This window comes from Balaenoptera acutorostrata, chromosome 6, assembly GCF_949987535.1.
Source record: "Balaenoptera acutorostrata chromosome 6, mBalAcu1.1, whole genome shotgun sequence".
Lineage (NCBI taxonomy): Eukaryota > Metazoa > Chordata > Mammalia > Artiodactyla > Balaenopteridae > Balaenoptera > Balaenoptera acutorostrata.
The window spans coordinates 28105735-28119297 of record NC_080069.1 but is presented as its reverse complement, the minus strand read 5'-3'; the positions used below and the strand labels follow the sequence as shown (position 1 = coordinate 28119297).

The 13563-nt window shown below is 56.2% G+C and overlaps 1 protein-coding gene across 1 annotated transcript; it reads right to left on the bottom strand.

The window, feature by feature from the left end:
* Positions 1 to 3910: 3910 nt before the first annotated feature.
* Positions 3911 to 12439, bottom strand: LOC130708405 (NUT family member 2G-like). Its single transcript, XM_057548380.1, has 10 exons — positions 12348 to 12439; positions 10376 to 10545; positions 8808 to 9204; positions 7726 to 7854; positions 6532 to 6679; positions 5758 to 5961; positions 5226 to 5342; positions 4666 to 4705; positions 4186 to 4452; positions 3911 to 4074 (listed from the first exon to the last, which is right to left on the bottom strand). Exons 1-10 carry the CDS (start codon positions 12437 to 12439, stop codon positions 3911 to 3913), a joined length of 1728 nt encoding a protein of 575 aa, XP_057404363.1.
* Between the last annotated feature and the right edge of the window lie 1124 nt (positions 12440 to 13563).

Genomic DNA, 13563 nt, shown 5'->3' with positions numbered 1-13563 from the left:
CATATTTGAAAGTGAGAAAGCTTGTTCTGAAGAAACTCTAAGGGTGCAGCTGAGCAACCCTTTGAAGAAGAGATCATAGGTGTGATATTAATTTAATTAGTCATCTCAGCAGAGGCCAGGAGTAGAGAAGGGACACTGCCAGTTTGAACTAAAGGGGACAGAGAAAGCCAGGCAGAATGAGGAAGGCTGTCAGAATTCTTGGATTCTACAGAATGGGAGACTAGAGCAATTTGGCTGTGAATGTGTACTCCTCTTGACGAAAAGGGAAGAAGGACCCCAAAGGTGATTCCGAGGTCATCGGGTCTGTCAATCCCACCACAGGCCCAGGGGGCCTCAGTTTCAAAGTGTGAGATTGTCGCCCTCACAGAGAGTCATGGTGTAGGTGGAGGCCCTACAGAGAGCTGCAGTGTGGGTGGCACCCCACCAAGCTGAAGGAGTGGGGCTGCCCCACCGAGCTGTGGGGATGATGTTGCCACCCCAGCGGGCCTGGAGGGCAAAGCCTCAAACTAAAGAGGGTTATTCTCGTACCTTAAGATCTAATGGGATTGGCCTTGCTAGGCTTTGGACTAGCTTGGAAACTGTCACCCCTTCCTTCTTTCCTATTTCTTCCTTTTGGAGTAGGGATGTCTATTCTATGCCAGTCCCAACATCGTATTTGGAAACACTTAACTTGTTTGGGTCACAGATTTACAGCTACAGAGGAATTTTGCCTCAGGATGAATAGGACCTCCAGTCTCACCCATATGTGATTTAGATGGTGTTTAGATCAGACTTTGGACTTGAAATTTTACAGTTGATGTTGGAATGAGTTAAGGCTTTTGAGGCTGTTGGGATAGAATGAATGTATTTTGCATACAATAAGGACACGAATTTTGGGTACCAGGGGCAGAATGCTATGGACGTATATCCCCCCCACCAATTCTTATGTTGAAGCCCTACCCTTCAATGTATTTGGGGATAGGGCCTTTGGGAGGTAATTAGGGCATGGGAATGGAGCTTTCATAATGGGTTTAGTGCCCTTAAAAGAAAAGACACAAGAGAGATCCCTCTTTCTCTCTGCCACGTGAGGACGCGGTAAGAAGACAACCATCTGAAAAGTAGGAAGAGAGCTCTCACCAGGAACTGAATATGGCACCTTGACCTTGGACTTCCAACCTTCAGAACTGTTAAGAAATTACCGTCTGTTTTTCAAGCCACCAGGTCTATGGCATTTTGTTATAGCCGTCCAAGCTGATGAAGACACAGAGAATATATAAGATGGTCTAATATACATATATCCAGGGTTCTAGAAGTAGAGACAGGAGAGAATGAGTAGAAGTAACATATGAAAAAGATAATATTATGTTCTAGATGAGAAGAAGAATGTGTATTATCAGTGAATGAAGCAAAATAGGTCACATGGAGGATACACTTTTTTAACCTGAAACTAATCACACGTCAAGAAACTGGAGAACACAAAAGACAACAGACAGTCTTCCAAAAAACAATTAGCAAGGAAACTGATCACCCACCATGAAAGGGTGTATTGATGGCATAATTTGAAAAAAACAGTAACAAAAGCCATATTCGATGGAATAAATACTCAAAGTTCTGAAAGGAAAAACTTTTCCTCTGGAACTGATTACCCTGTCACATTATAATTTATAAAAGTTCACCAACAAGGGACCTGATAAATTATTTTTAATGTATGCATACAATGCAAAATTATAAATAATTAAAAAATTAAAGAACATCTAATATATCCATTTTTCTTAAAGTAAGAATGTTGAAAGAAGAAGCCAAATGCAGTATGATTTACATGACACCATATATAACCAAAAATATTGTTATTATACATAATTTTGATTATCTACAGCTCTGCCAAAAGCATAAACATTTTTATAAGATGGATATATACCAAGTTCTTGATGGTGGCTATCTTTCTCATTGTTGGTGAGAGGTGTAAAATGGGACAACCCTTACGGAAAACAATATGAAGTTTCCTCAAAAAATTAAAAATATAACTACCATGTGATCCAGCAGTCCCACTTCTGGGCATGTGTCCAAAAGAATTCAAGGCAGGATCTCAAAGAGATATTTGCACACCCGCATTCGTCGTAGCATTATCCAAAATACCCAAGACGTGAAGAAACCCAAATGTCCATCAACAGATAAAGGGATAATGGGGTCTATAAACACAAGGAAATATTTCCTTCCTTGAAATAAAAGGAAACCATGTCTCATGCTACAACATGGATAAACCTCTAAGACATTATGCTCAGTGAAATAAGCCACTCATCAAAGGACATATCATAGCCACTCACATGAAGTATCTACAGTAGTTAAAATCATAGAAACATACAAAGGTGATTGTCAAGATCTCAGGGAGGAGGAGGGAGAATTAGGGAGTCTCTGCTGTCCCAACCCCCGCCTGGGTCCTGGGGAAGGAATCAGAACTCAGAACTGGGAGAAGAGGCTTTGGCCAGCAGGGAAGGGGGGGGTGAGGCCCAGGGCGGGTCCACAAAGGGTCACAGCATCTGAGTGCATTAGGAGGAAGGGGCTTCAGAGGTGGGCCAGCACAGGCCATGACGGGGGCTAAGCAGGCTGCGAGGGGGGGCAGTTCAGGGAAACAGCAGGGGTCTGCTCCCTGCCCCTCATTGTTTGCTCGTCTCACCCTTATGAGCGGGTCATGTCCCCTGCTCTGATGATTCAAAGTCTCTGCCGGCACCCACAGGATGGTGACTGAGGCCTCCACACTCCTCAGCATGGATCCCAGCTCCCAGCCAGATCTGGGGCCACAGACACCTCTCCCCCACCCCTGCTGCCCCTGTGAGCAAGCTGTTCTTGTGAAACACGGTCATAGTTTGTCAGGAGGAACTGTTTTCTATGGGAATACAAATCAGTGTTGATACCAATACACACACATGTCCAGCCATGGGTGGAAAGGGAAGGGACAGTAGTTCTGGGGTGTCTTTGCACACCCCTAGGCCCCTAAGGCCAGTCCCCACAGCCACAGCCAGATGGGTCCTCCTCCCTCAGTTGAAAGAGATGCTGCTGCACAGAAATCCCACAAGTTCCACAAAGGGGCCCAACTGTCGTTTCCCTTAGACACACCTGTAACAGGTGCCCCATGAATTTCCCCGCGCCCATTCCCCTCGTTGCATCCTCACTGGGATTAAGAGGTAGCTGCCTCAACCACTCTCCACATTGCAATAATCCCAGTGGGACTAGAGAACGCTCCCGCTATGACGAGGCAGACAGTCCTGTCCCCATGGCCAAGACTTTTCCTCTCTGGTCAGGCCACCCACACAGGAAACCCTGGATGAGCGGAGGGTCACCGCAGCGCCATCGCCTGGCCACTTCAGGGAAGCAGAGAGAAGCTCCATAAAGACAAGGGCCGTCAACAGGCTCCGTCCTAGAAACTGGTTAGTGTCCAGAGGGCTGAGAGGCACAAAAGCAGCTCTCCCTCCCCAGACGGTTCAGGGATGCAGAAGATGCTACAGATGCCCCAGAAGGCCCCTAGCCAAGCAGGCTTTAGAGAAGCGGATGATGAGGGGGTCCCTGGGGAAAGTGAGAGCTGTGCGTTCCCAGGGGCAGCCTGAGGAGTCCTTGTCTATGTGGAGGAAAGGTTTGGCCACCTGTAGATCCATAGCTCCTGTGACCTCCCTCACCCTTCCTTCCTCTCAGGATCGCTCTCTGTGGAGCAGCTCCACACGAAGAAGATGACAGTGGCCTGAGAGCATTTCCCACCAAAACTATCTTTATTCACAATTTTCATACATCACTCCAAAGGTCCTGCCCACACCCACCTCCCCCACCTCCCTAACCCCCCCCACAATCCCAGGATCAGCGCTGGGGTGAGGAGGCGCCCCTAGGCTCCCCTGGGGGCCTCCCTGGGGGGCTCGCCCTGGAGGGCCGGCCCGGCTGTTCCCTACAGGCTGCAGTGCTTCCTCTTCTTCGTCCTCCTCTTCCCTGTGACAAACGGGTCACCCTTTCTCTTTCTCGGCTGTGAGGGGCGAGCCAGCCCCAGAGCCAAGGCTGGCCTCTTAGAGACCCAGTGGCCAGCCCCGGGGATGGGCAGCTTCTCAGCAGCGGCTGGGCGCCCACACAGAGCCCGCTTCCTCGACTTGGGAGCGGCTGGTGGAGCTGGGCTGGGGCCTCTTCTCTGAGGGGAGGGGGCCTGGGGAGCACTCTGGGCCCCCCAACCTCCAGGGGAGGCCAGGCCTGAGGCAGGGGCAGCACTCTGGGACAGACCGCAAGGCGGCAGGCTCTGCGGAGAGGCAAAGAGGAAGGCCAGGCTGGAGAGCGCCTCCTCGTCCTCACTGGACGCGTCCCTGGGCCCTCGGGCCTCCGGAACAGGAGACGCCTCTCTGAGAACAGATGCATCCCTGGGTCCCAGTAGAGGGCCAGTGTGCCTTTGACCCTGGGGAGGGGAGGGCCGTCCGGCCCGGAATGGAGAGACCTCCTGACGTCCTCGAGAGGGAACAAAGACTTTGGGCCCGAACGGGCCAGTGTCTGTTCGGATGGGCCTATGAAGAGCCTCAAAATCAATCTCCGGTGGGCAGGCTTCATCACTGACCCCTAGATGGCGGTCTTGGTCATGCCTCTGGGCACCTTGGCCGGCGTGGGACTCAGATGGACTTGAGCCCATTCCGGGTGCACTGTGGCTCGGGGCTGCCGGCCCACCTTCGTCCTCTTTCAAGTCCAGGAGTTGTTTCTGCACCAGCTGGTAGGAGGGAGGAGGACAGTGACAGCTCCACGTGCACGTGTGAGAGGAGGAGCACTGGGCAGTGGGACAATGGCCCTGGGGGGTGGAGGGGACGGGTGAAACCAGGACTAGACTCCAAATACAGACACGGTGGCATTCCTGCCATCCTCCTGCACCTTATTCCCAGCTGTGTGTCCTTCCCTCCGCTCCCGGCTCCCCATCCTCTCCTTCCTATCACCCTGCACTGCACCCACCCCAGAGAGGGCCCTTCCCCATGCCAGGCCTCCGAGGCAGGGAAGGGACGGACAGAGCCATGTGGGCCTCCTGTTCTGGGGCCCTACCTCTCCCCTGCTCACTGGGGTCCCTCCGTGCCCTGGTCTTCCTGGGTGTCCCTTGTCGCCCCTGTTCTACCTGAGATCCCTCCCTCCTCTGGCTCCCCTGGGCCACCTGGTTTCCCCTGTCCCCTGGATCCCCTGGGGTCCCCCCTCCCCTGGAGTCCCCTGGCTCCCTAAGTCTCCCTCTCCCTCCCCTGGCTCACTTCTTCAGGGGTGAGTCCTTCCTTCTGCTTCAGCTCCTCAGCAAGGGCCAAGAGATCCAGATGTGGGTCTGGGGGAAACAATTCTGCCAGGAATCGAGGGTGAATGATTGCCTCCACCTTTGACAGAAAGAAGAGGCTGTGAGCATCCTTGGCCAGGAGTGGCCTGTGACACAAGAAGACCAGGAGGGAAAGTGAAAAGCAGAGACCCACCCCCACTCTCCTCCACAAGGCGGGGATGGTCAGCACACACACACACACACACACACACACACACACACACACGCACACACATGCACATACACAGTCACACACAAAAGAGCACATATACAGATGCACATACACAGACACACAAAGGCATACACACAGACACAAACATATCCACACATACATCTGCGTAAACCTCCCCTAACACCGGGCTCAGGAACAAGGAGCTGAGCTGAAGTCCCATCGGCTTGAGCAGAACCCAGATCTTGGGTGCTGAGAGTTCCATGCCCTGGCATCTTGTAGACCCCAGGCTCCAGGCCCAGCCTACCTTGGTGACAGAGTCTTCCCGGGAACGCTGCTTGTCCATGTAGCTCAAGAGACACGGGTCCATGTAGGTGTCGTCCTCTTCCTGCTTCGGCTCATTTCCGTCCTTTCCACATTCTGCATGTGACTTGCCTCTGCCTGAGTGGACGGGCCCCACCAGCGCCTCCATCCTGTCCACATACTCCCTCACAGTCTCAGGGGGAATCTCCTTGGGCGCCTTGGGCTCCGGGGTCCGCTGGGATCTGTGTGGCTTCGGGTGCGAGGGCTGGGCCCTGGGGCCGGACATCCTGGGAGCACAGGCTGAGGCAGAGCAGGAGGAAGGGAAGGAAGGTGAGGGACTCCCGGTCCACCTCCTGACCACCGAGCGCACGTTGGTGAGGGCATTGTTTGGGGGACGTTGATGTGGGTGTGGGAGGGGTCAGGACCATCTGAAGCCTCATGCACAGTTGGAGAGGGGAGGTTAGGGGGTCATCTAAGAGAGTCACAAGTAAGGAAGTGGGGAACCTCCAATTTTCTAGGGGTCTCCCCATCAAGCCCACTTCTTAGGCAGACTTAGTGTGGGGTCCCTTGACAGGGAGGTGTGAGAGGAGTTACAAAACTGACCAAGTCAATACCCCGTAGTGACAAAGGGCAGCTGAGACCCCACCCCCCCACCCCCCGCCTCGGTGGCTGTTTTGGTTGAAAGACCAATGCCCCTGTCTTGAAAGAAAAGGATCCACATGGGGACGGTGGCCAACCCTAGGCCCCTGTTACCTGTGCCTTCAGCTCCAGTGGGAACCTGGGTGCCTGGCTGAAGGTGCACTTTTGGGGCTGGGGGCCCCCGAGGATCCAGCTTCGGTGGGGCTGGAGGAGGCAGGTCCTGCGCGCACTGCATGCACTGCAAATTCTGAATGTGTATCTCCTCCTCAGCCGCAAATTCCATGAACCTGGGGGGTGACGGAGGCACAGGCCACCCTGAGAAAAAGGCCTGGGTTCTGGAGCCCAACAAAGGCAGCCAGGACTGAGGCAGTGGGAGAGGGTGTGCCTTGGGGCCGTCAAGGCCCTGTGAGGTGCTGTCCGCAGCAGAGAGCTGCTCCTGGAAGTGATAACAAGATCTGGGACCCTTCCTGCCTCACCAGCACTGGAGGGCATTCAACAGCACAGACCCAGGTCGCTGAATTGAACCAGGTCAACGGGACACATGGCTGACCCAGGGGGCACCCTCCTCATGCCCCCGGCCCCATCCAGAACCACATGAAGGGCTGACAGCCAGAGGCTGGAACAGGCATGTGTTCCCCACAGGGGTCCTTGCCCGAATCCAGGACCCTGGGCTAGGACTGAGAGTCCTGGAACATAGACCTGGAGACAGGGCCCAGGAGAGGCTGGACGATGTGGATGCTGAGCTTAGAGGAGAGGCCTTCCCTTCCTGTGAGAGGCGCTCGTTTGTTTGCTTTTGTTTCTTAAACCAAGGGGATTACCATGGAGCAAACACTGGAAGGCCCGGAGACCCTTGGGCCGACGACAGCTGGCTTCCCCAGCCTCTTCAGGGATGCCAGGGTACCCACTCAGGGCACTTTTCATGAGCAGAGGTGGTCCCAAATCTATGTTAGTGGCCGCCAGGCACCCACCACTAAGGAAGCAGCACGCTGGCGGGTGGAGCTCTTTCCCCGGCCTAGCCCATATGGCTGGAGTTGGACCCCTACTGGACTCACAGCTTCACCCTGCCCCGTCCTGAGACCTTCATGTCAAGGCAAGGGTAGGTCAAAATCAGGGGAAGGCAGAGCTCCTGGTGGAGGAAGGACAGAAGTCTCAAACTCTCAAGGTGAGGGAGGGGTTTCTGGAGGACAGTAGGGCCCCTGGGCTGCGGGGACCCTGTGCTGGGTGACAGCCCTTCTCCTCTGTCCTCTCTGATCAGCACCCCCACGGCCAGACCCTGCCCTCACCCACTCGCCTCACCCTCCACGCAGCCCCTGGGCCCAGGACGCTGACTCACTTTTCTGCCCTCTCGTAGTAGATCATCCGGTCAAGGTTGCTCAAGCGCCGCCATTCCTGCACGGCCCTCCACAGTCCCTCCTCCAGCGGCATGGTGGGATTCAGGCGGGTCACGGATCGAAGCACTGGGCTGTAAGCCCTCGGGGTCAGTCTCCGGGCCCAGCCCAGACCCCTCCTGCCTGACCCCACCCGCCCATGTGGACCACACATCACTCAACCCAGAATGACTGAGCAACAGGAGGGTGAGAGGCGGGCGTCTGGGAGGGCAAAGACAAGCCTTCCCGGCCACTGCTGTCACCGCCTCACACTCACTCAAGGATGACCATCCACTCCCAGGCTAGAGCTGGGACATTGTGCCTTGGGGAGCTCTTTTCCTCCTCAAGGCTGCATTTTCATAATAAAAATCACCATCATCAATGAGGCATGGCCTGTGCCAAGCAATCTGCTCACACTTCATAGATTAGCCCAAGGCGTCTTCTGCACAGTCCTCTGAGTGAAGTGTACTTGTCCCCTTTTTACGAGGGACCGGAGGTTTAGGATGGAAATGCCTGCCAGGCTCACAACTCTAGTGGGAGAGAGCCCACGCCCTTAGGAGAGCTCTACCATCACCCTGTTCCTAGTGGAATTCTCCACAACGAAGTGGAGGCATGCATAAAGCGCTCTCCTGGGCCCCGCGCTCCTCCCCCTCCTCTGAAGTGGCCTCCCCTGGCCATGTGCGCTCACGTCCTGTATGAAGGACACGGCACCACAGGAGAGGGCGGCATCCACTCCTTGGCTCCTCACCTTACACCACGACCCTCTCTGACTGCAAGGCTTCAGTCCATATTACCATGAGATTCATGGAAGAGCAAGCTGGCCAGACTCACAGGGTGGTGGGGCCCGTTGAGATAGGGCACATTTCGGTCATGATGTCACGGACTGGCAGGCCCACCCATGTGACCGACAGTGTGCCTTCTCATAGCATGGACATCGTCCTCTCACCTTCCTTCCAGTAGCCCTAGAAACCTAACGTGCGAGTCCATCCCCAGTTCCTCTTTATCTAAAAGCTCCCATAAGCTCAGGACCCCCTGAGCGTTCACTCACATGAGAAAGCAGGAAAAAGCTTCTGCATCAGGACTCAGGCGAAAGTGTCTCCGGGCCAGGGGCTTGAAGCGCTGCCAACGTCGGAAGTTACTGTACTCTCTCTGGGGGTTAGAGGAGCCATCCTGCGAGGCGTTGGGCTGGTTGGTGGCCAGGCGGCCCTCCCTGGAAGTGTCATGTGGCCATGGCCCAGGGTTCACTGGGCGAATGATAGGGGCCAGCTGGGCAGCTGGTGGTGGAGCTTGAGGAGGAAAGCCTGGGGTCCAGCCTCCCTTGCCAGCCTGACGTCCTCGAGAGGGAACAAAGTCTCTGAGCACGAACGGGCCAGTGTCTGTTCGGATGGGCCTATGAAGAGCCTCAAAATCAATCTCTGGTGGGCAGGCTTCATCACTGACCCCTAGATGGCGGTCTTGGTCGTGCCTCTGGGCACCTTGGCCAGCGTGGGACTCAGAAGGACTTGAGCCCATTCCGGGTGCACTGTGGCTCGGGGTTGCCGGCCCACCCTCCTCCTCTTTCAAGGCCAGGAGTTGTTTCTGCACCAGCTGGTAGGAGGGAGGAGGACAGTGACAGCTCCACGCGCACGTGTGAGAGGAGGAGCACTGGGCAGTGGGACAATGGCCCTGGGGGGAAGGAGGGGACGGGTGACCCCAGGACTAGACTCCAAATACAGACACGGTGGCATTCCTGCCATCCTCCTGCACCTTATTCCCAGCTGTGTGTCCTTCCCTCCGCTCCCGGCTCCCCATCCTCTCCTTCCTATCACCCTGCGCTGCACCCACCCCAGAGAGGGCCCTTCCCCATGCCAGGCCTCCGAGGCAGGGAAGGGACGGACAGAGCCATGTGGGCCTCCTGTTCTGGGGCCCTACCTCTCCCCTGCTCACTGGGGTCCCTCCGTGCCCTGGTCTTCCTGGGTGTCCCTTGTCTCCCCTGTTCTACCTGAGATCCCTCCCTCCTCTGGCTCCCCTGGGCCACCTGGTTTCCCCTGTCCCCTGGATCCCCTGGGGTCCCCCCTCCCCTGGAGTCCCCTGGCTCCCTAAGTCTCCCTCTCCCTCCTCTGGCTCACTTCTTCAGGGGTGAGTCCTTCCTCCTGCTTCAGCTCCTCAGCAAGGGCCAAGAGATCCAGATGTGGGTCTGGGGAAAACAATTCTGCCAGGAATCGAGGGTGAATGACTGCCTCCACCTTTGACAGAAAGAAGAGGCTGTGAGCATCCTTGGCCAGGAGTGGCCTGTGACACAAGAAGACCAGGAGGGAAAGTGAAAAGCAGAGACCCACCCCCACTCTCCTCCACAAGGCGGGGATGGTCAGCACACACACACACACACACACACACACGCGCACATACACAGTCACACACAAAAGAGCACATATACGGATGCACATACACAGACACACAAAGGCATACACACAGACACAAACATATCCACACATACATCTGCGTAAACCTCCCCTAACACCGGGCTCAGGAACAAGGAGCTGAGCTGAAGTCCCATCGGCTTGAGCAGAACCCAGATCTTGGGTGCTGAGAGTTCCATGCCCTGGCATCTTGTAGACCCCAGGCTCCAGGCCCAGCCTACCTTGGTGACAGAGTCTTCCCGGGAACGCTGCTTGTCCATGTAGCTCAAGAGACACGGGTCCATGTAGGTGTCGTCCTCTTCCTGCTTCGGCTCATTTCCGTCCTTTCCACATTCTGCATGTGACTTGCCTCTGCCTGAGTGGACGGGCCCCACCAGCGCCTCCATCCTGTCCACATACTCCCTCACAGTCTCAGGGGGAATCTCCTTGGGCGCCTTGGGCTCCGGGGTCCGCTGGGATCTGTGTGGCTTCGGGTGCGAGGGCTGGGCCCTGGGGCCGGACATCCTGGGAGCACAGGCTGAGGCAGAGCAGGAGGAAGGGAAGGAAGGTGAGGGACTCCCGGTCCACCTCCTGACCACCGAGCGCACGTTGGTGAGGGCATTGTTTGGGGGACGTTGATGTGGGTGTGGGAGGGGTCAGGACCATCTGAAGCCTCATGCACAGTTGGAGAGGGGAGGTTAGGGGGTCATCTAAGAGAGTCACAAGTAAGGAAGTGGGGAACCTCCAATTTTCTAGGGGTCTCCCCATCAAGCCCACTTCTTAGGCAGACTTAGTGTGGGGTCCCTTGACAGGGAGGTGTGAGAGGAGTTACAAAACTGACCAAGTCAATACCCCGTAGTGACAAAGGGCAGCTGAGACCCCACCCCCCCACCCCCCGCCTCGGTGGCTGTTTTGGTTGAAAGACCAATGCCCCTGTCTTGAAAGAAAAGGATCCACATGGGGACGGTGGCCAACCCTAGGCCCCTGTTACCTGTGCCTTCAGCTCCAGTGGGAACCTGGGTGCCTGGCTGAAGGTGCACTTTCGGGGCTGGGGGCCCCCGAGGATCCAGCTTCGGTGGGGCTGGAGGAGGCAGGTCCTGCGCGCACTGCATGCACTGCAAATTCTGAATGTGTATCTCCTCCTCAGCCGCAAATTCCATGAACCTGGGGGGTGACGGAGGCACAGGCCACCCTGAGAAAAAGGCCTGGGTTCTGGAGCCCAACAAAGGCAGCCAAGACTGAGGCAGTGGGAGAGGGTGTGCCTTGGGGCCGTCAAGGCCCTGTGAGGTGCTGTCCGCAGCAGAGAGCTGCTCCTGGAAGTGACAACAAGATCTGGGACCCTTCCTGCCTCACCAGCACTGGAGGGCATTCAACAGCACAGACCCAGGTCGCTGAATTGAACCAGGTCAACGGGACACATGGCTGACCCAGGGGGCACCCTCCTCATGCCCCCGTCCCCATCCAGAACCACATGAAGGGCTGACAGCCAGAGGCTGGAACAGGCATGTGTTCCCCACAGGGGTCCTTGCCCGAATCCAGGACCCTGGGCTAGGACTGAGAGTCCTGGAACATAGACCTGGAGACAGGGCCCAGGAGAGGCTGGACGATGTGGATGCTGAGCTTAGAGGAGAGGCCTTCCCTTCCTGTGAGAGGCGCTCGTTTGTTTGCTTTTGTTTCTTAAACCAAGGGGATTACCATGGAGCAAACACTGGAAGGGCCGGAGACCCTTGGGCCGACGACAGCTGGCTTCCCCAGCCTCTTCAGGGATGCCAGGGTACCCACTCAGGGCACTTTTCATGAGGAGAGGTGGTCCCAAATCTATGTTAGTGGCCGCCAGCCACCCACCACTAAGGAAGCAGCAGGCTGGCGGGTGGAGCTCTTTCCCCGGCCCAGCCCATGTGGCCGGAGTTGGACCCCTACTGGACTCACAGCTTCACCCTGCCCCGTCCTGAGACCTTCATGTCAAGGCAAGGGTAGGTCAAAATCAGGGGAAGGCAGAGCTCCTGGTGGAGGAAGGACAGAAGTCTCAAACTCTCAAGGTGAGGGAGGGGTTTCTGGAGGACAGTAGGGCCCCTGGGCTGCGGGGACCCTGTGCTGGGTGACAGCCCTTCTCCTCTGTCCTCTCTGATCAGCACCCCCACGGCCAGACCCTGCCCTCACCCACTCGCCTCACCCTCCACGCAGCCCCTGGGCCCAGGACGCTGACTCACTTTTCCGCCCTCTCGTAGTACATCATCCGGTCAAGGTTGCTCAAGCGCCGCCATTCCTGCACGGTCCTCCGCAGTCCCTCCTCCAGCGGCATGGTGGGATTCAGGCGGGTCACGGATCGAAGCACTAGGCTGTAAGCCCTCGGGGTCAGTCTCCGGGCCCAGCCCAGCCCCCACCTGCCTGACCCCACCCGCCCACGTGGACCACACATCACTCAACCCAGAATGACTGAGCAACAGGAGGGTGAGAGGCGGGCGTCTGGGAGGGCAAAGACAAGCCTTCCCGGCCACTGCTGTCACCGCCTCACACTCACTCAAGGATGACCATCCACTCCCAGGCTAGAGCTGGGACATTGTGCCTTGGGGAGCTCTTTTCCTCCTCAAGGCTGCATTTTCATAATAAAAATCACCATCATCAATGAGGCATGGCCTGTGCCAAGCAATCTGCTCACACTTCATAGATTAGCCCAAGGTGTCTTCTGCACAGTCCTCTGAGTGAAGTGTACTTGTCCCCTTTTTACGAGGGACCGGAGGTTTAGGATGGAAATGCCTGCCAGGCTCACAACTCTAGTGAGAGAGAGCCCACGCCCTTAGGAGAGCTCTACCATCACCCTGTTCCTAGTGGAATTCTCCACAACGAAGTGGAGGCATGCATAAAGCGCTCTCCTGGGCCCCGCGCTCCTCCCCCTCCTCTGAAGTGACCTCCCCTGGCCATGTGCGCTCACGTCCTGTATGAAGGACTCGGCACCACAGGAGAGGGCGGCATCCACTCCTTGGCTCCTCACCTTACACCACGACCCTCTCTGACTGCAAGGCTTCAGTCCATATTACCATGAGAATCATGGAAGAGCAAGCTGGCCAGACTCACAGGGTGGTGGGGCCAGTTGAGATGGGGCACATTTCAGTCCTGATGTCACGGACTGGCAGGCCCACCCATGTGACCGACAGTGTGCCCTCTCATAGCATGGACATCGTCCTCTCACCTTCCTTCCAGTATCCCTAGAAACCTAACGTGCGAGTCCATCCCCAGTTCCTCTTTATCTAAAAGCTCCCATAAGCTCAGGACCCCCTGAGCGTTCACTCACATGAGAAAGCAGGAAAAAGCTTCTACATCAGGACTCAGGCGAAAGTGTCTCCGGGCCAGGGGCTTGAAGCGCTGCCAACGTCGGAAGTTACTGTACTCTCTCTGGGGGTTAGAGGAGCCATCCTGCGAGGCGTT

What these genes read in the sequence shown, in the direction of transcription:
- LOC130708405 (XM_057548380.1), bottom strand. Translation starts at nt 12,439, where the DNA reads ATGCCGCTGGAGGAGGGACTGCGGAGGACCGTGCAGGAATGGCGGCGC. An exon ending in GGGAAGACTCTGTCACCAAG is followed by an intron (nt 5,343 to 5,757) that starts GTAGGCTGGGCC and finishes TTTCTGTCAAAG; the next exon opens with GTGGAGGCAATCATTCACCC. An exon ending in AAGGACTCACCCCTGAAGAA is followed by an intron (nt 4,706 to 5,225) that starts GTGAGCCAGGGG and finishes CCCTCCTACCAG; the next exon opens with CTGGTGCAGAAACAACTCCT.